Source organism: Melanotaenia boesemani, chromosome 4, assembly GCF_017639745.1.
Source record: "Melanotaenia boesemani isolate fMelBoe1 chromosome 4, fMelBoe1.pri, whole genome shotgun sequence".
NCBI classification, from domain to species: domain Eukaryota; kingdom Metazoa; phylum Chordata; class Actinopteri; order Atheriniformes; family Melanotaeniidae; genus Melanotaenia; species Melanotaenia boesemani.
Genome location: NC_055685.1, coordinates 13,012,919 through 13,035,825, shown reverse-complemented (window position 1 = coordinate 13,035,825; position 22,907 = coordinate 13,012,919). Strand labels below are relative to the sequence as shown.

At 39.1% G+C, this 22,907-nt stretch overlaps 1 protein-coding gene across 4 annotated transcripts in view; it reads left to right on the top strand.

The window, feature by feature from the left end:
* slit2 (slit homolog 2 (Drosophila)) overlaps window positions 1–22,907 on the top strand; it is a 110,075-nt gene that overhangs the window by 46,371 nt on the left and 40,797 nt on the right. For all 4 annotated transcript variants that reach the window (XM_041983453.1, XM_041983452.1, XM_041983451.1 and 1 more), the window contains exon 5: window positions 22,214–22,285. In XM_041983453.1, coding sequence (XP_041839387.1) covers window positions 22,214–22,285 — 72 coding nt within the window. The remainder of the gene's footprint in view (window positions 1–22,213; window positions 22,286–22,907) is intronic.

The window sequence follows — 22,907 nt, the reverse complement described above, 5'->3', positions numbered from 1 at the left end:
GCATGCATGTGTGGATTTATGTGCATGTGAGATGCTAACCCGGGGCACAGCCTTCTTTTTGCTGTCTTCAATATAAGGGTTTGAATTGAAAGTAGGCTGAAATCATAACCTGGAGTTATGAATGGTTGTATACACCAGAGAGGCAGTGAAAGTGAAAGAGAGCAGAACAAAGAAATGAAGAAGAGATGTAAATGGGTGATAAGCATAATAAAAAAGAACAAAAAGGTTCGAGAGGAAGTTTCTAGATGGAATAAAGTCATTACAGGAGGTGAGAAATCATTGCTTCACTTCCTTGCAAGCAAACAGTTTTCATGTTTACTTCTCTGTCTTCTCTCCCTTATCTTTAAAAGGAAAGATGGAAGAAGTGGTTGACAAAACAGAAACGTCTAAACAGATAAAAAGTTATGGTGGAGGGGGAACATGTATGTGAAGGGCTTCTGTGAGAGTGAGGCTAACAAAAGAGGGCAGAGCAAAAGACAGAGGTTAAAGGCTGGTGCAGTGTCTTGTTAACCTGCATGGTTGGTGACAATAGCTCAGTAGGACCCCTGCACTCTTGAGCCTGTCTCAAGTGCTGCCTGTCAGTATTTAGAGTACTCTCTTTCTAGTCGGGCAGCTCCAGAGACTTCTCTATGGCCTCCTGAGGGCCCCCCAAGACAATAAACAATTTCACAACGCTGACCTCTCTAGTCTGCTACTGCCAGCCTCACCACGATGGACACAATGAACATGACCAGTGTGGTTAAAGTTGCACCATTTTCCTTGAAAGCGCTCCACAGATTCATTACTTTTCTTGTGAACATTTGTACAAGTGGCCAATTTGTTCTTTATTTTTAACCACTGCTCTGTACTTCCTGCATATCACCTGCCAATTAAGCACTCTGCTAGCCAGTATGAGGGCTTCTTTTGGAGGTATTTTCTATCATTGCTGGTTTCTGTGGGTCAAAAATACTCAAGACCATTCTTGTGCAAAATATTCCATGAAATCCAGCTTGTATATACTGAGCAGTTTTTAGTAGGTATCACAACCTGACAGTGTTTGGCTCAGTGGTTCTTTGATTTATTTCAAGCAAACCGCCTTGGCTGCTGCTGGAACATCACTCCGTGTGGTACGGGATATTTAATGGAGAAATATGTACTCCACATTTGAAAGAGAAATTATGAGGTTGTTGTGCTGACACGTGAAGGCAAGTGTGTGGTGACTAATATCACATGGTTAACACATAAAATCAAACTGGTTGTGTTTTTGTTTTTTCAAAAGTCAAAGACATTTTTATGGATTTCATGCACAGGAAACAGAATGAATCAAAGGTTCTGTAATGAAAGTTAAAACCTTTTCTTTACCTCTAAATTTAGGAAAACCTGCACCAACTTTATTAGAGAACATGGTACATGCAGTCCATGTGAATATAGAAAATGGATTGGTCTGTATATACAACCAAGAAGCCAAACTTGTATTTGTTGTCTTTACCATTTAAGGCCTACTTGAAGCTTCCATGTTTGTTTTCAATGAATAAATAAATATGCAAATAAATAACTAAAAGACAAAGAAAGAAAGCATGCCCAAGAATACAAAAACACTACAAAGTGTGCCAAACCAAAAAAAAATGTGTTCGTCTTCTTCATCTTCTTTTTCTTCTTTCTTCTTGTCTTTTGTATTTTCTAGCTACAGTGCTACATAACTATATACTATGCTGGACTACATCATGTTGGAAAAGAAGTAGAATATGGTGCACACTGATGTCACTTGACAAAAATAATGGTCAATATTCTCTGCCTCAAAAATCTAAACCAGGCAGGAAATTACTATAATTTGTTTGTCTTTAAATGTATTTGTGTGAGAGAGTTTGTATGTGCCCTGTCCCAGCTACCTAAGAACAATAAATTCTGGTGGGAAATGTGTGTCCAGAGTGTGAAATAGACTGAGACTATTTGGAAGAAACCACAGTAGCATGTCCTTCTAAACTACTTCATGATTGTGTATGTGTGTATTTGGTGGTGTTTTATTGCCCTGCTTAATGTGGAAGACTTAAAGTAAGCATGCATGCCCTCTGTGGTATTCACTGAGAGCACTGGTGGAAAACAGGGGGGTATAAAGAGGTCTGGACCCCATGATCCTGGGAAAAAGAAAGAGAACGTCAGAGCTGATGCACATATCCTAATGCATGTCAAAGGAAAACTCCCAGTTAAAGAGCTTTGTGAAAATGAATGAAAGTGTTCAACTTTTTTATGTGCAGTTTCAAAATGTGCATCAAAAACTCATTGGTGGATTATATTTCACATCAGCATTTGATTGAAGATTTTATTCTTTGCTGAGAGTTTTACCGAGAGAGAAAAAGAAGGAGGTTGAAAGAATTGGAAGGTGCTCAGGAGATATGGGGAGAGGAAGAGGTAGGTTAAAGGACAGAAGATAAAGGCTGGAAAGGACTTAGAAGAGGTTAGGAAACGGAATCATATGGTGATGGGACAGTTAGTGTGAGGGAAAAAGAAGATAGCTTTGTAGATGCAAAGAAAACATTGGGGAAAATGAAGAAGGGAAGCAAAGGGAGTGGAGAGAATGAGTGAAAAATGAGTGTGGGATAGTGGAAAAGAGTAAAGTGGGGAGGAAAGGAGACATAAGGAATAAGGAAATGTTTGCAATGAGGAATTAACAGGAGAGGAAGGAGAGATTAAGCAAGAGGAACAAATGGGAAGAGAGGCTTTCAGTATGAGGGGAAAAATAAAAGTGTAAAGTGTACAGTATGTGTGTGGAGGCAGGGGCGAGAGGTCCTTGTCTGTCATCGGTAGGATTAAGCTTCTGCCTTATTACAGCCTCATTACATCAGTCCACTTCTTCCATTACAAACACACACACTAAATGCTGTGTTATGTACTTGTGTACAGTTTCATTCTCACTTGCACATGCACGAGTGCACACACATACTTTTGCATTTAAAAACAGTCGCTGTGTCAATCAACTGCTGTGAGGTCAGGGCTAAAGTTTGGTATTCTGAAATGCTAATCAGTTTATGCGCATGCAAGTATGTTGGTATATATGTGTGTATGTGGAAGTGTGGGCGGACATGTGTGTCACAGCTGTTCAATGCATTACCAACCAGTATGACACTCCTGTTGCACCCACAAACACACACACACAGACCCTGGTAATCTAATTTAGTTAACAGAAGTAGCCTTTAAAAAGTGAGCTGATGTGTTGGTTGTTTCCTACACAGCACCCGTACACCCAGAGTACCACAATATAGTCTGTTTAAATCAGATGTTTGTTCTACTTTTGGGCCAGAATGCTCATCTTGGATGTTGTAGCAGGGTAGGTCATGTTTCAAACCAAAATGCTTGTGTTGCGCTGAACATCGACATCATTCAGTGTGTCTGAACTTGTTTAGTGGAAACCTGATGAGCTGATCTAGCTCCGGCTGGTCAGAATGTATGCGATTAAACAGTGTGAGGGCAAAGCTTGTCTGCTATCACAGGAGAGTCCTGCATCACAACAAAGTAAAATGCATGTAATTACATCTTTTGTGGATGAAAAAATTTCAGATCATGGAGTTAAAGAACAATTTTCCTGGCTTTCTGTGTGATTTAGTGTTTAATGAGGACCTGAAAATTATAGTTTAGTATAATATATAATAGTTGTGACTACAAATAGGAAATTTTCTTTTTTAAAAAGGTAGGTAATGTAAGGGGTTGTGGGGTTTAAAAGGTATAAAAAACCTGAATTTAAACTTTTAGATACACACAAATCAAATCACATATAAATCACTTAACATTCAGTGATTTCTGTCCATTTTTTATTGTTATTGCACCTCCTGCCTTCATTGACATATTTACAGAAACATGCATGCACAGGAGACGCAGCTGCTGTGTATCTATGAACTAGTGGAGCAGATAAAATGCAGTCTGGTTAGGATTACAATGTTGTTGTGTTTTTGTTTTTTTTTTTAATCTTGAGTGACACAAAAGAACAAACAGGTCTATTAAATTCCTTTTTACTTTACAACAAAGCTGCTTTCTTGAGTTCACCCACCTCAGACTAACAAATGGAGAAAATGAGCGAATTATTGTACTATATATGTGCAAATATGTTAGTATAAAGTGGCCATGTAAAAATTTACACAGTAAGGTGACGGGATACTACACACGCAGCATTTTATGGACAATGGTGCTTTTATATATTGATAGGAAGAGGTAGTGGATGTAATACTAGTTTATAATATTTCAAGTTGCAAAATTGTCAGTTTTTGTTTTGAAAGACATATAAATGTAATTATGTTGGCTCACCTTCTTTTTTCAGTCAATGAATCATTTTCCTAATTATAAAATACTACAGACTGCCTTCTTGTAGGTCAACTGAAGCTCTCAGATACGTTTTCTAGAACTCTCCTGAAATTTGCAGAAAACTAGAAATACACAGGTAACTCCAAATTGTTCCCTTTTTTTCTCCGATAATTAACTTACAGAAAGAATACACAACACTGAATAAAACCACACATATACATGTGTTGCTGGTGTGGATATGAACATTTTTATCTGTCTAAACACAGGCAGAGTAGGCAGGAAATGAGGGCATGAACTCAATTAAATCATGTTTTAAAGCATCAGTGGATGTCAGGTAATACATGTTTTTATCTTTTTTTTAATTCAAATCCAAATTCAGTGGATTGTCACTTTTGGTGACATTCATATGTAAGCACATGTGCATGTGCATGTTCATGCATGTGTGTTGTCTGGCTGGTGTCCAGAAGACTTAATTGCCAACACTGTTTGCTTCATGGTCAGTCTTTCCAACCCAGTGCTCAAAGGAATGTAGGGCACACACACACACAGCCATGTTGACCACTTAAACGCATATGGTGTTTAGGTAAAATGTAGCACAAATGCAGAAAATGGCCCATCAACCAAACACAAGTGCACAAGTAGAATTATACATGACTTTGTCTTATAGTGTTGGTCATGTGACAATGGACCCTAGCTTTTGTCTGGGAGCGTTTGCTCTCTTTCACTTCTCACCCCTATCTCTTTTTCTCTTTTTCACTTCTTCCTGTCATCCTCAGACATTGTATTTATTATGACACATTAATAAACATAAATAATTTCTAGGCACAGAACCTTTGCCAGTAACTGCCACATCTTAGTGCCAGGGGTGTGGAGTGTGTGTTTGTGAAAGGGTGTGTGTGCTGAGTGGACAGTGGACAGATGGTGCATGACAGCTGGTCCAGAGTGACAAGTGTGTGTGACCCAAGCCTCTACGGTGGTGAAAGAAAGAAAGACAACATTGACGGAGAGAAACTATTTGAAGAGGAATATTTCAGCTAGCCAGCGATTGCCAGGAGCTGGCAAATAGAGGGGAGGGGGAGATGAAGTGGGGAAGTGGGAGTGTTCTAGAGGCATCTTGAATAGATTTGGATCAAAACAGAAAGGAGGAGGTGGAGTAGTGATAAAAGAAAAGCAGAAACTATGCCTTTCTGCCAGCTTGTTTTCTTTTTTTAAATTTGAATAGCTCTTGGATTTCTTTCTGATGGCCACAAATGTTGTTCTTCCATCTCCTTTGTCTTTTCCTCTGGCACCCTCCCCTTCTTCTTCTCTCTGTCTGCGGTCTAAAAGCATTGTGCAGGTGTTGGGTCAGAGACTGCGAACTGCTGCAGCCTCGTCGCCCTCCCACAGTCGAGCGGCTGACGGACGAATCCCTCATTTCCCTAAACAGCCTCGAGTAGACGATTGACAAGAGGTTCATTTTCACACAGAGTTTAAGTGAGAGGCCTCTGGGGAGGAAACACTTTCTGTCTCTAACATACACACAGCACACAAAGATAGTGACACACACAGTGATAGTGCCTGAAGGGAGAAATTGGATCTGCCGCATTTTTAACCAAACCACCGAAGCTCCAGGACACAGCTTTACTTTTTTTTGCCTGTAAACGCTTCATGCTGTACCTGTTGCAACATCAGGTACAGCAACACATAGAGAAACTCCTCTAGACTTTATTTAGGTGTACGTTTGTTGATAAGGGAGATATTGTGGCTGAATCAATGGAAAACAGTCATGTTTCAGTTCATCTAAAAGACAAATCAGGGACATGAAGAAAAGATGTCAGTGATGTGCACCAGCCAGTAAGTGATTTTCTGTTTAGTCAGTCACCAGATCTGCATGTATATGCAACAACTGAAAGTGATTTGAATAATTTAACAGTTTCAACAAGTCTCATAAAAGTAGTGTGAGCACATGAGCAGGACTCTAAATTGACTGTTTTGATCACAATTTGGTGTAGCCTTCACTCAATTTGCACTTGTCAAAATATGTTTTTGGGAAAATAAGACAGATTACAAATGCATGAATGCATTTATTCATACACATTTATGTTTTTATTTGTGTCTTTCTCATGAAAATGGCAGAAAACAACAACGGCAACATTTTCCTTTCCAGCGAGAAACAAAGTAACTTTTCTTTGTTACACATTTAAATGATTAGTTTTTGCACTTTTAGATATTTAAAGATAATTTAAAGATGTATCAAAGTAAAGGAAAATACAATCATCTAAACTTAATAATACATCCAAAATAATCAACATTGTATCATTTATGTATGATACATCATGGAATCGTCATCATTAGCGATGTAATGATCGCACTGCCAGGACAAATAAAAAAAATCATTTTATTTAATACCTGCCAAGCTGGCCAGTAGGTTTTCATATATACCGGTCAAAAGTTGGTTGGATTATTTGTCAGTTTTGCGACTGAAAGCATAGATCTGACTATTTATTGATTGTATAATCCATCAATCAAGAAAACACTCAGATTATAGAAGATTATAAAAAATATCTCTTTAACATATAAAATGACTGATATGCTCTTAATGAGAATTTTTTACATTTTTATATACAGTGTATGTAATATTTTACATGTACTCATGTACCACTTTCTGTTTCAGTCTATCTTTGTTTTTGTGGATGCAGCATTCATGTGTGTGTCTACATGTATGCTTGAGAAGTCCTCGCTAACGTGTCACTCTAAGCTGCTGGAAAAACACAAGGAAGTAAAAACAAAACCGCACACAGAGCTGAATTAAGTGTGTGTTTGTGTGTGATTGTCCCTGTCTATCTTGTCACGGTTTGTAAACTGTGAATAATGACACCAGGGTGAGTAAATCACTTCCACTGTAGTTATCTCTCCTCTATGCACACACATACAAAAAGAACAAACAAACATATGTTATGCATACACTGATACATTACAGTCCTTTTCTAACATGAGATACATGACATCAGCAGCTACAGCTGCTGAGCCATTAAACCAATAGCATTCAGTTATTCCGACATTACCTTAATGCCCCTCACAGCTTCATTCAGACAATACTGTAAAATAAAAAATCATGGCGATATATCAAGTGAGCCATAACACCAAAGTCTCTGGAGAGCCCGAAGAGTCTAGGTTTTATATATTGTATTTCAATAGCAGTTCATACTAGCATGTCAAGCACACTGTGGTTGGGTAAAACATGAGGCCAGCAGTGGAAATCATCTGAAAATATAACTTTTCCATATGTTGAGGCTTGTTGAGCCGTTAGACTTATAAATATTTTCCTAAGTGGCTTCTGACTTGTTTTAATGAACCATAAGGTAAAGAGGTTTTTTTAACTCTGAATGCCCTGTTTGTGAGGTATGGATAGGAACATAGGAGATGTTCAAGGTGATGCACCAACAATGCAGATTGTCACAAGCTGCATTTCCATTACAATTTTTGGGAAAATAAAAGCAATATTTCTGAAACTTTGACAATGTACAATTGCAATTTGCAGGTGTTTCTATTGAGTGGTGTTTAGCACTTAAACTGTAATTCTCGTAAAATCTCGTCCCTCGAGACTCCACTTTGAGGATGGATTTCTAATTCCTTGAAAAACTCTGCATTTTGCTGTTGTTTGCGATTAAGAATGACAGTTATATTTTTCTCTTTAATTATTTGTAAGAAAAGATTTCCACCTTCTTCTCCGTCCACGCATCTTTTTTTTAAATGAACTGGTCACGTGACCCCTACGCCATGTTACCACCCCCTGAGAACATAAAAACTTTTTATTGATATTTGAGTTTTGTCCAAATGTAGGTGTTTCTATTACCAGTTTTTATTGCAATGCTCAGGTGACTTGTAGTGGAAGCCTGAGGAACTTTTGCTGTTTCTTACTAATGATGTTGTTACTGAACACATTTTTTTTGCTCCAACTGGCTATTTAAAAAAACACACTAATACAACAATGATCCGCTTATGTTCTAATTAACTGACCAAGAAGAAAAGCCTTTAGACTTTATAATTTTTTAAATTAAATTAAATTAAATTATTTGTTTATTGCCTAACTTTGATGTCTTCTGATAAGAGGAAAAATTAGTGTTTGCATGGGTTTTTTTCTCTTTTATTTTGCTCAGGAAGTGTCAAAAAATCTCTTTCCTCTGCATAAAATTATGGCAAGGAAATCATGGAATAGTAAAATGTAAAAATTATGTTTTTTTTTTTTTTGTTTGTTTTTTTATCTAATAATGCAGTCTACTGGATTCCCGCTGAAAGTAATCATATGACAGAGTAGGACATCTGTGTGTCTGTCCCTTAATGTGACTGCAGTAGAGCAGACATGTACTGTACAAATTAGTCATTTAGACAGTTCCATCGTCATCAAATCAAAGGAAAGAGGAGCATGTCTTATTTTGCTCATTAATCCTGATATGCAAACACACTCATTACAACATCAGACCATCACTTCTCAGTTTGTTAATCACACCATAAATGTTGTTATAGGTAGACATTTATTTCTGTCTTTCATTGTTGTTATTCTAATGTCCTCACTTTTTGTTGTTATTTAATGCCAGAATAATGTTTCATAGTGTCATTCTGATAGATAACATATTCACCAATGTAATAGAAAACAAGGCAATAAGTGGGTTATTAATTAATGTTATCACTGACCATCTTCCAGTATTCACAGTAAATTACAATAATTGCAGAATTGAAATAGGGGAACATAAACAACATAGACGAATAAGCACAGAGGAGACAACAGCTACTCTGAAACATGAATTAATGGCACAGGACTAGAGCAATGTAAAAGGAAGCAGATGTAAAAAATGCATACAATAAATTATTGACTACATTTACCTCATTATAGCCAAACACTGCCCCATTAAGGAATATAATAAAACATTAATATATAAGAACATTCCATGGTTAACTAAAGGTTCCAGAAATGCCTGTAAAAAGAAAAAAAATTACTCTACAGGAACTTTGTAAAGCAGAAAACAGTAGGCACAGAAGATGAATATAAAAGATGCAGGAGTAAATTAACTAATATTATAAGTTAAGCAAAAGGGAATATTATAAGAAGAAATTGGAGGACAGTAAAAAATAATATTATGGGGTATGGAATATACTAAACAATATTATTTGAGATGTCTACATAGCAGTCTGCCTAAATATTTTGATATAAATGATATTGAGAATGATAATATGGATGAGGTGGTATGCAGTTTAAATCAGTTCTTGGTAAATGCTGGTCCTTAGCTTGCAAAAAGTATCCCAAATCCAAGCAGGTGGTGACTACATGGATAAACTAATCAAAATGAATCCCCATTCAATGCTTTTGAAAGCAGTTGAGGAAAATGAAATTATTAACGTAGTAATAAAGTGTAAAAATAAAACATCTGCAGACCACTAATGACATTGATATGTCATTAGTTAAGCAGGTCATTGAGGGGCTATAGATGCCATGAACACATATTTGCAATTTGTCTTACCTGCACATTTCCAAACGAGATGAAAACTGCTAAGGTCATTCTGCTATATAAAACTGGGAGTAAACATAAATTCACAATTTACAGACCTGTATCAATATTACCGCAATGCTCAAAAATATTGGAGAAGCTTTTCAACAATAGACTGGATACATTTTTGGAAAAATAGAAACTATTTGGAAAAATAGAAACTATTAGTCAGTATGGGTTTAGGACAAACAAAACAATGTCACAGGCAATAATGGAATCAACAAAGAATATGCAATAGGCATTTTTATCCATTTCAAAAGAGTGTTTGATACAGTCAACCATATCATATTGTTCAATAACATGGAAAACTATGTGATAAGAGGACTGGTTTTTGACAAGGTAAAGGCTTATTCGAAAGTATGGCAACAGTTTGTAAAGTTGGGTAATCACTGCTTTAAATATTTGGACATTGCTTGTGGTGTTCCCCAAGGGTTTGTGTTGGGCCCCAAATTGTTTAACATGTATATTAATGACAAATGCAAAGTGTTTAAAATTGCTCAAATTTGCAGATAACACAAATATTTTTAATTCAGATGAAAGCGTTAATCAAATGAAAATAATTATAAATGAGGAAATGAAAAAACTAAAAATATGGTTTAACTGGAATAATCATTAAATATAAGTAAGACTAAGTTTATATGTTATTTGGCAAAAGCATAGTGAACACAAGGATATGAATAGAAATAGATAGGGTTGAAATTTAAAGGGTACACAAAAATAAATTTCTTAAGGTTACAATAGATGACACACTGAGTTGGAAATCGTACGTTAAACATGTACAGTCAAAAGTTTCGAGAAGCTATGTAGTCAAACACGAAACAAAACAATTATTAGATCACACTTCACTTTGTACACTTTACTGTTCACTGGTTTGGCCATATTTACAGTCCAGCACCCTGAGACTGTACACTAAGCGCAAGGAAGGAGGCAGAGGACTAGTCCACTATCCAGGATGAAACATCCAACATCCTTGAATACATCAGGAAGATGGCCTCAACGGACGAAGTGCTCGGTGAATGTCTCAGGCAGTGGAAAATAAATCATGTGGTGATGGAGGAACCATCATGGGAGGAAAAGCCCCTCCATGGGATGTACCACCGACAGATAACTGAAGTGGCTGATATCGAGAAATCCTACCAATGGCTAGAAAGGGCTGGACTGAAAGACAGCACAGAGGCACTGATCATAGCTGCACAGGATCAGGCCTTGAGTACCAGAACAATAGAGGCCCAGATCTACCATATAAGACAAGACTCCAGGTGTAGACTGTGCAAAGAGGCCCCTGAGACAATCTAGCACATAACTACAGGGTGTAAGATGCTGGCAGGGAAACCTTACAAGGAGCGTCATAACCAAGTGGCTGGTATAGTGTACAGGAACATCTGTGCGGAGTACAGACTGGAAGCCCTGAGGTCAAGGTGGGAAACACCTCCGAAGGTGGTAGAGAATAACCGAGCTAAGATCCTGTGGGACTTCCAGATCCAGACCGACAAAATGGTAATAGCAAACCAGCCGGACATTGTGGTGATGGACAAACAGCAGAGGAAAGCCGCTATGGTTGACATTGCAATACCAAGCGATTGTAACATCAGGAAAAGGAACATGAGAAACTGGAGAAATACCAAGGCCTGAAAGAAGAACTTGAGAAGGCCTGGAAAGTGAAGGCAACAGTGGTGTCCGTGGTCATCGGAGCATTCGGGGCAGTAACCCCCAAACTGGAAGAGTGGCTACAGCAGATCCCAGGACAAACCTCAGACATCTCGGTCCAGAAGAGCCAACAGAGGGCTAGGGGACAATTTTTATTATATATATATATATATATATGTGTGTGTGTGTGTGTGTGTGTGTGTGTGTGTGTGTGTGTGTGTGTGTGTGTGTTATTTTTTATTTTGACAAAGGGGTGGGAGTTAACAAGCTGTGCTCCTTCTCACTCCTTTTCGACTAAGTCTGTTTTTTTTCCAGTGTTTTTATTTTTGCTTTCTTAAATTCAATCAATCCTTAACTCAATTGAATTGATCTGATGCACATATAGGGTGGGGCTTGACATGATCACTCACAGGTCTATGCACAAATTTAAATGTTTTAAAGGCATAGCTGCACAGGATCAGGCCTTGAGTACCAGAGCAATAGAGGCCCAGATCTACCATATAAGACAAGACTCCAGGTGTAGACTGTGCAAAGAGGCCCCTGAGACAATCTAGCACATAACTACAGGGTGTAAGATGCTGGCAGGGAAACCTTACAAGGAGCGTCATAACCAAGTGGCTGGTATAGTGTACAGGAACATCTGTGCGGAGTACAGACTGGAAGCCCTGAGGTCAAGGTGGGAAACACCTCCGAAGGTGGTAGAGAATAACCGAGCTAAGATCCTGTGGGACTTCCAGATCCAGACCGACAAAATGGTAATAGCAAACCAGCCGGACATTGTGGTGATGGACAAACAGCAGAGGAAAGCCGCTATGGTTGACATTGCAATACCAAGCGATTGTAACATCAGGAAAAAGGAACATGAGAAACTGGAGAAATACCAAGGCCTGAAAGAAGAACTTGAGAAGGCCTAGAAAGTGAAGGCAACAGTGGTGTCCGTGGTCATCGGAGCACTCGGGGCAGTAACCCCCAAACTGGAAGAGTGGCTACAGCAGATCCCAGGACAAACCTCAGACATCTCGGTCCAGAAGAGCCAACAGAGGGCTAGGGGACAATTTTTATTATATATATATATATATATATGTGTGTGTGTGTGTGTGTGTGTGTGTGTTATTTTTTATTTTGACAAAGGGGTGGGAGTTAACAAGCTGTGCTCCTTCTCACTCCTTTTCGACTAAGTCTGTTTTTTTTCCAGTGTTTTTATTTTTGCTTTCTTAAATTCAATCAATCCTTAACTCAACTGAATTGATCTGATGCACATATAGGGTGGGGCTTGACATGATCACTCACAGGTCTATGCACAAATTTAAATGTTTTAAAGGCAATGCTTCTGGTCATCAAACTGAGCAGGATTGCAGGATGACAGATGAATAGCAAGAATGAATGAGTGATGCATGAAAAGAGTGATGCTATGATTGAGCGATCAGGAGAATAGTGCAGTGATTGATGGATGGAGCCAATTGTGGGGGAGAAAAATAGATGAAAAAGCTATTTCTGACAATCACAAAGGATAGTTGGGCGCCAGATTGATACATTATCTGTTCAAGGATTTTTTTTTTTTTTAGTAAGACACTGGGGTTTTAAATGGAAAAGAGGCAGACATGAAGGGAGGAGGCTACTTGCTGCCTCAGCCTATTGGGTCATGAAGTTTGTGGCAGATCAAGTCAAAGACGTGGGTAAAAAACTTTCTGACCTGGCAACGGATAAGCAGGATGAGACACTCAAACATACCCACACACATTTTTACATGCTGTCACATTCTATTTATCTTTTCTGTTTATTATTGTACAGCGATGTAAGAGGCAAACAGGAAAAGGATATGATGTCACTCACCAAGAGTTTGTGGCGACCAAGTGGTCTGGCAACATGTCCAATAGTGGTCATTTTAGCTGTGGTCTGTGTCTACATTTGTGTGCGTTTTGGAAGCTCTTTCAGACAAAGTCTGCAATAAATTTGATCATAGTGCTGAGCTGGTTTTAAAATTCACACACACACACATACAGAAATACACACACACACACGATCCATCATAGGCAATGTGTAGGTGTTAGAGCTGGGGTTATTGACTTGTAGAGACAAAGACAGCAGTGAGCAGCAAGTGAACACACTGCTATCGGAATACGATTAATACTGTCTGGCTGATGGATTAGACTCATTACACAGGGAGCAGGGCAAAGGAGGGCAGTGGAGGGTGGAGAGGATGTATGAGAGAAAGGCAAGGAAAGTAGAAGAGACAAAAAAAGAGGAGACTGAAGGAAACACCAGACAGAGAAAAGGGAGGTGTGAGGACGATCAGGAAGGAAGTTTAATGTTAATGGCAGGGTGTTTTCTTGTTACATGTTACATGTTGTTTCAGGCTGAAAATATCAACATGGAAATCTTGATGTCTGACTACACGCTGCACTGTAACGGCATCAAAAGTTAAGTTGTAACTTGATTATGCAGAACAGAGAAATCGTGAAGATTTTTCCTTTCTCTAAAGCGTGTCTACAGATGTTACTGATCAATGTTTGTACTCCAGTGTGTTAATAGAAAATCAAATTGTGTGAGCGCTCTCCAATATATTCTACAGTTCAGCCCTTTAATTTGTGCAAATCTGGATCACTTTAATTAGAATAAATGGCAAAGCATGAATTCTCCGATAGACCTGCTTGCACGTTTAATCTTTGCTGCGTGTTTCTTTTCTTTTTGTTTTCTTGTCCAGTTGCAGGGGTTATCTCAGGGTGTTATGAAGAGGGTTTGCATATATTGATAAGCATGTAGCCTCCCGAGATCCATAAAGTCATGCATGATTTCATTCTGATCTAAGAAAAATATGAGTACATCATTTTAAATGGGCCCAGCTGAGGTGCAAATACTACAGTTGAGACTTTCGACTTTACTCCCCTTCATTTTCTCAAATTAAAATTGTTGTACAATTACACATCATTGATTTTTAATGTATTAGCTAGAAAAGCACAGGTGCACAGTATGATGGAACTTTTTGTTGAGGCAGCTCTAAATCTAAACATCATCATCAGATGGTCCGTATTACTACATGCTTCTCAGCTCTCCTCATATGCAATTACTGTATTACTGCAAGCCACTGTCTGTTTCCCCTCTGTGTGTGTGTGTATGTGTATGTGTATGTGTGTGCAACAGATGTATTTCTCACTTGTCTATAATTACATGTGTAAACATTTCTGATGATGTCATGGTCTCAGACAGCTGACTAATCTGTTCCTGGGCTGCAGAGAAGCATAATCAGTCTGCTTTTACCCATGTACACATACACACGCTCACACACCAGAGCGTGTGATCTTTATTTTCATAGCTTTGTTTTCTCACCAGTTAATCTTTTGGTGTTGATGAGATAAGAACTGTGTGTTCAAAACATTTTTTTGTTTAATCCTCAAGAAAATGGCAGCATTACAAGTTTGCTAATTGCTTACGACTGACTTTCACCATGAAGCAACCCCTCTGAATGAAAAGAACTATTTATGTTGGGAATCGTTAGTCAAAATGAAGCATTTCTCTTAAATAATCATCTTGGCTTTCCTTGCTGTAATCAGTGTGTAGAGGAGAACATTGCAAAACTCAAACTTGTTTGACAACTGAACACTTTGTATTGTTAAAAACTCATGGAGACAAAACACACACATTTTCCTGGCATATTGCGATCCCAGTAACCAGAAAAAAACACTCACTCAAACATAAACACACAAACACACAGGGGACATCCACTCTGTCAAGTCAAAATGTCCCCTAGGTGTCCACCCAGGTCCAGTAACCATAGCAACCATGTTACCTGGCATTTAAAGTATGTGTGCGAGGCGTGATGGTGAATAAGGGAAACAGACAATGAGATGGGGAGAGAGGAAGAGGGAGGGAGACTGCAGATCTGTCACTCAAAAGCAAAGTCAATATTAGTTTAAAAGAAAACGACTGAAGTAGGAGGCTGCAAGAGGAGACTGTGTGTGTGTGTGTGCGTGTGTGTGTGTGTGTGTGTGTGGGGGGGGGGGGGGTGCTTCTGCATAACCAACCTTAAAGGAAACCAGAGTAAGAATCATGTTTATCACGTCTGTTTTAAAATGTCGCTGCCCATGATTTCGGTGCACCAATATTTATTCTGCAGAGCTCATGATTCACCTTCATGTGCACACACACACACACACACAAACACACACAAAGTGCCCTACATTCCCAGGTGCCAGTCCCGACCCAGTGTTCTCACTCCTCTGCATTGTCTTCAGAAAACTCTCCTCCCTCTCTTTTCTTTGGGAGTCTTTCTCCTTCTAATTGCTCACAGAAGTGTGATCTTTGGGGGTCCATTAATGGAACCGCTGCTTGAATTAGCTGCAGGATCCACACACACACACACACACACAATTGTAGTGACATTTTTGTTTTGCTCATCACCCCATCATAAACACACCTTTGCCGGACCTTTTCATTTTTTTTATTAAATGATAATCCTCGCCCTCCCACCCCCACCCTTTCCTTTTCGACTCTTTCCAGCTCCATTTTTGCTCATTCACACATTCTTACACTTAATAGGATTAAGTTCTCCGAAAGGGATTTGAACAAGGTGATTAGTTTACTCCTCTGCCAGCTCACACCCGTCCACACATACACACACTCTTCTACGGGAGCCCCCTGTTTTTGCGAGACCTGGGAAGGATCTCATGGCATTAAGTCTTGTATAAAAGAGATTCAGAAACTGTACAACAGTAGGCAAGAGTGTGTGTGTCCAGTGTGAGAGAGAAAAAACGGGGTGGAGGGGAGTGGATGAGGGGTGTATGTGAGAGCTGAGTGCAGCTCTTTCATGCCCAGGTCTTCTTAGACACGGAGCGTGTCAAAAGCGCCTCTCACTCTAAAAAGACCCTTTAGAAAAGCATTGCTAAGCTCTTAACACTGGAGACCTGACTCTATCAGGCACGCACATGCATGCGCCCACATACACACATCTTGGGCCACCAGAGGTGAGAAAACCAGACAAAGAAAGTTAGGGGGAACAGGAAAATAGAACAACCACACAATTTTTAGTTTAAAGTAAAAGAAATGTGGTTTTGGGTTTTGTTCAAATATTTTTCCATTCAAACCTCTCAAACAACACAAGACAAAAACTCTCTTCTTGTCTTTCTTTTATGCTTGATGAACAGCAATACCATGAACCTCAGATGGAATAAAGAAGGTGTGGTTAATCTCTGGAGCCTCAGTCATTAAACGTGTTATTCTCACCCTTTCCAGCTTCCCGAGATCACTCGTACTGTTTTTAATTCAGCCGACATGACGCTAACTTTCATTCATCTTTCTGCTTCTGTCATACAACAAAAAGGCAAGAACTGCCATTGCATCAGTGCACTGAGGTGTCAGCCAAATCACTTCAAAGAATGGAAAGGGATGTGTACTTACGTGTATACCAATGTTAAAAATAAGTTACCACAAAGAAGGTTTGGAGGGGGGCCGGCTACAGAAACTTGGCTTTTCAACTTCTTACTGCTAACAATCCTGACCACAGGATATTTAGTTGTTTTTATAGAGCTCAAATTCTCCTGTCCTCTCCAAAAGCTGAGGCCAGCATTTTTAGATTTATCTACTCTGAGAGCATTCTCAGATTGCTTAGTTTTTCGGTGTGAAAAATAAGAAATTAAAGTGGAAGATGAGAGGAAAAAGAGTGAAATTATTATTCTTTTTTTATTCCTTTTGTATAGAGTGAATGTCATTGGAAAAGGCCACAATGAGTCAAAGAGTTCAAGTCTGGCTGAAATTAGACAGAAGAGTTTCCGTCATGGACAGCAAGCTCACTGTACAAGCAGTGTGTATCCCACCATGTGTGTTTATAGAAGTGTTTTCTTACCTCCCATCATGAACATGGTTTGTCAGCTGTCAGTTTTCTGTGTGTGTGTGTTAGTGTGTCCATGCGTTGCTCTGCTTGCAGAGGAACGCTAACTTAGCAGCATGATATAGTTCCTGTGTGGGTCTAATACCTCCGGCCTCCTTTTGAACAAAAACACACACATGCACACATGCACACACTGGGCTCAGCTGGAGCCTCTTTTAATGAAGCTAACCTCCCACTTTAGGCACAGGGGCAGAGGTGAGGGGTTAAATCTTGGGGAAGTCCAAAAACAAGCTCACTTTGGGAGATGGAGAGGACACAAAAAGAAGGATGAAAAGAGAGAGGGTAAAAGAGAGGAAGCAAAAGATAAAAAGAGAGACAGCAATGGTTAGAACTTTTAACCAAAGAGAAACTGAATCAGGTGTCTTGGAGCCAAACTGAGCAGGAAAATCCACTCTTAAGTCTATGAGAAGTCAGTTTCCTCGTAGGGGTAAAACTTGCTATTCACTCTCTCTCTCCCTGGTGGTCTGAATGATGAATAGGGCTTAGAGTGGCCTTCTGCACTTCCTCAAGAGCTCCAGACTCACTAAAACTGCCAGTTACACACATGTGCTATGTCTGTGCAGGAGTGGCAGTTAGCATGTGTTGGTGTGCTAATGTGTCTATTGTTAAAGATTATACTAAAATAAATGTGAAAACCCCATTTTAAATTATTATTCAGAACCTTAATAACTTTGTCAAAAGACATGATGTGTTGATGTGTGATCCTTTTCCAGAGGAATTGCCACTAATGAGTCTTTCCTTGAAGACTGGAGACCTAAAAAGTTGCAAAGGTTCAAATGGTGTGAAATTATTAGATTTTTTTTTATTTCTCCTTGTGGGAAAGGCTCCAAAAACATTACATGCCTGTTTTTCTTTGCAGGGTGTTGCATGTTTATGTTTTACATGAAACTGCTACAAATGTGATATTAGACAACTAATAAATGTCTCAAAGCACTTAAGAGGGGTGGGGGTGTTGAGCAGAGGCGTTGCACCACAGACTGCCAATGCAGGAAAGCCAAGTTTGATTTCTATGCCACTATTTTTTACTTTGCTTTTAGTTTGATGGTTTGGCATTAAAAATTCATGATTATGTTCAGATATTATTGATAATATTGTTAAGGATTACAGACAAAAACAAAGCCAGGCTTAAATATTTATAAAAGATAGTTCCAAATTTGGATCTTTTTGCCTGAATAAAGATCCATCTCCAACTGTGCTTTGGACATGGGGACAAACATATGTTTTCTTGTGAGACTGGACTACAAGTTACTTACTTGTAGGTTTAATCTTATTTTGATTTTTCTGCACCAGATGAGATTTTATTTTCCTTCCTTCCTTTATTTTAAGTTCCTGAAGTGTCAGATAAAGCAAGACTAGTTGTTTCATAAATTTTGTATTCATTATTTAACGCTCTGTGTGTCTCAGAAGTGCAACTTATGAGATTACAAGATTTAAAAATAAAATCAAAGCCAGAGACAGATGCATAAATAGATGAGATATGTTCAGGTGAACATGAATCCAGCTAACCATATACAAAAAGAATCAAGAAATTTCATCCATATAAGTGGAGAAGAAATGAGATTGTGTTTGGGCACACTGATGTTTCAGCCAAGTGACCACCTGGATCTTTGCCATAGCCACATTCCTTCATTTGACTAGTATGCTGAGCATTTCCAAGCGAAGATCTTGATTGCACCTGTAAACACAGCAATGTTTGTGTGTAGCCTAAAACGTTCTCATGCAACCTGTCAAACTGTCAGCTCTTCTCATATTAGACATGAACAAGCTTTTACAGATTTCTATACCCGATAGGCAGATGTAGTAGATCAACACTGCAAGTTTTATGCTTGTGTGTGTGGTTAAGTGAGCAGGGTTAAGGAGGGTTTCCAAGTGTTTATTTGGTTTTAAAGTTCCAGCGGTTATGGGTATATGGCTACTTTCCAAACCCCCCTTGTCCTGTAAAAACAGTATCAGGATACACTCTGTGTGATTCAGACCACTCACTAGATGTGTATGTGTGCACAAGGAGAATCACATGTGTTTGTCTAGTGTGTGTGTGTAGAAAAGCAAAGACGAAACCTGTATTCATTCGTCTGTCTTTGGTTGTGAAGTTGAGGATCATACTCATCTCACTATCAGAGTGTGCTGAGGACATACATGCAGCATGTTTGTTTGTTAATCATCAATTGTTAATGATCATTTGAAAGTGAAATATTTTATTTATGTTTTTATGTTTGAGAATCTTTTGGATTCTGTGTGTAAAAAAGCTGCAAAGAGAACTCTCTATGAGGGCATATTTAATTGAGACTGCAGTTTCTGTTGCTTTTTTTTTTCTTTCTTCAAGTTAGACCTGTAGCGGGCTGTGTGAGGGTTAGCTCTGTCGCTTCACAGCAACACGGTTACTGGTTAGAATCCCAGTTGGGGCTTTTTTATGTGGTGTTTCCATGTTGTGGATTTTCTCCAGCTTCCTCCCACAATCTAAAAAAAAATGCATTTTGGGTTGATTGGTGATTCAGAATTGTCATTAGGAGTGAGCGTGTCTGGCTCCAGGGTGAACCCTACCTTTTGCCCAATGGCAGCTTTGTTTGAGTCCAACTTCTTTAAAAACCAACCTGAATTGGAGGGAACTGGTCTGTAAAATGGATGGATGGATGGATGGATGGATGGATGGATATGGCTGGTTATGGAAAATTAATGGATGGATTGACGTGTAGTCCAAATGGTCAACATTAACTTTAAAGGTCCCATATTATGCAAAATTCACTTTCTAAAGGCTTTCTAACAGTCTTATGTGTCCTCATAGCCTGTGTATGAGGCCCAAGAATTAGAAAATTCCACCACCTTTCTCACTTGTTTGCTCACTTTTTAGTGAATGTGTGCTCAAATGGGTGCGTTTGAGATCTTTCCCTTTGTGACCTCACAAAGGCAAATAGCTACTACCCCCAGTAGTGGATACTGTCATTGACCCGCCCCCCTGGCTAGCTGAGCCTGCCCTCTAAAATCACAGAGCTGATGCCAGCAAAAGCCAGATCCTCTCCCAGAGAGGGGAGAGGATCTGGACACTCATGAACATTTAAATGTTCAGACACAGAAACAGCCCATTCTCATTAGAGCTCACTAGAGCTACTTTTTGAATGGCTGGAATTAAGGACAAAAGCTGAATTTGGGGTAATACACTTGGAAAACAAAGTTTTAGACTTCTGACACCCATATGACATTGTTGAAAAAATGTATAATATGGGATCTTTAAAGAAGAGGAAAGAGCAAATCCTTCTATAGCAACTCAAACCTGAGTGTTTTCACAGTTTCCTCTTAAGTTGAACCAGTTACAGAAAAAGCTTCAGTTTTCTATCAACTGACTTAAAATGTAAATTTTCAGAACATTTTATTATAAACTTACTATCAGCATCATTCAGAATGATTGATTGTTTTTTCTTCACTACTTGTACAAATCTCTGTGTTTGCTAATAAGCAACAGTTACCAAAAGAAGTTTATTTGCATTGCTTCTTTGTGCCCCTGCTGTCTCAGTTGTCAATCAAAAACCGCAGTGGCCAACCCTCCCACAGGCTTGCAGGCTAAATAAAGCATCCAGTTTTGTCAGCTGAGTTTAACTTTGAGTCAACAAAAGTTAATCTCCGAAAACAGGATAACAGCCCAACTTTTAAGCACATTGCTCTGATTTTTTTTTTTTTTTTTTTCTTTTCTGTTTTTTGCAACAAAAAAAAAAGACCACTTTAGATGCAGTTTAGAAGCAGCAGGTGGAGACAGGGGAGATGGATGATATCTGCAGTGCTGATTATACCATCACAACTGCAGGAATCTGAAGAATGTGCATGGGCATTAGCTGTTAGCCGATTAGCATTGTGGAGGCCACAATCAGGGTCAAGAGCCGGAAGGTCACTGGTGAAAGGTCGAGTAGTCTGTCTGGAACATGGGTGTGTGTTGGCATCAGACAACACTCTCTCTTTCTCACACATACACACACACACACAAATGCTCACTAATGAGCAGCCTGAGAGACCAGATGTGTCAGTGTCATATTTCCAGAAATTATGTCAGCTAACTCAATTCTTTCAATCTTCATTCCATACTCTGCCACAATCTGACAGCTAGATTTACTCTTATACCTTAATTTCATTTATTTATATTTGCACATGTGCATATAAATGATAAAGACTTCTGTATATGCGACTATTTGTATGTGCTTTCATTTAGAACCTATATTTGTATGACCTCAACTAAACGAGTTGCTATACCAACCAGTTATTGCTTGTATTTCACTTGCCAGAATAGACACCTGTTCATATGGTTGAGTATATTTATACCTTTTAAGTGTGTAGGTGGGTGTTTATCAGTATGTGTGCTGGCCAAACTGTGGCTTAGTTAAAGTGGCTGAAAATTAAATCTGTGTAAACCCTGATGTGCATAGTCACACACATGCACATTCATCACTCACTCCTTAAAAGCAGAGGAGGGAAGCTGGTGGTGGAGATGATGTGGAGATGAGTGGGAGTGATGAGAGAGGAAATAGAAAACTCTGAGGGAAGTAGAGGTCACCAGTGCCCCCTACAGGTCATGGGTGCTTTCCGTTAACTGACCTGAAGGGATGTTCTGAGCACACAATTGAATTGCATCTGGCTTTAGTTAAGATGACACTTGTCAGAGGAAGAGTTCTTTGTATGACTGAGAGACGAACAGAGACAGCTGATTATATTTGAGGAAGGAGTGCTCTCTGTGCAAGGAACTTAATTCTGCTGATGATTTATCTGGCTCTAAGTTCCCTCGCTGCATTTTGGTGATTACATCAAGTACTTGTGCTGCAAAGCAAGTGGCTCTGTGACAGCTTGGCTAAACTCCCTGATAAATCATTTCTCTGCCCGCCTCTTTCTGTCTCTCTCTGTCCAGTGACCTCAGTGAGAACCAGATTCAGGGGGTTCCAAGGAAAGCCTTCAGGGGAGCTGTGGAAATCAAGAACCTGTAAGTGGCTCACCCCTCACAGCAACACTTTCTATGCATATGTGTTTAGTGTGTAAGCATCTGTTTGTGTATATGTGTGCACATCTACCACTTCAACATGTTTGCAAATGTGCACAGCAGCCATGTGTCTGTGCATCAATATTTCATTGTGTTAAATGTCATGTGCCTCCTGCTTGTTGTATTGACTGGCACCCACAGCTCGTTAGCAGCTGTGTGTATGTCAGGTTGTGTGTGTGTGTGTGTGTGTGGACCTAGCACTGGCATTTTGCTTTTTTCTCCCTTTGTTTTGCCTCACTAATAGTTATGATAATTGTAGGTCATTTTATCGCTTAAGCAGTTGCACAGCAGCAATTCTATAAATATCGATTTATCAACTAATTCACTGCTTCCTGTGTGTTGTTTTCCCCCCTGCATCAGATAATTTTTTTTAAATGTCTTGCAATTATTGTAAAAGGACAGGGCATTACATGTGTGTGTGTGTGTGCATGTGTGTGTGTGTGTGTGTATGTGTGTGTGCATTAGACTGCAGCTGACAGCACATGATTTACTATCCTTATGTCTTAATTAAATTGTTTCAGCAAAGCTATTCTGAGAAAGAGTGGGGGAGAGAGAACAGGGAAAG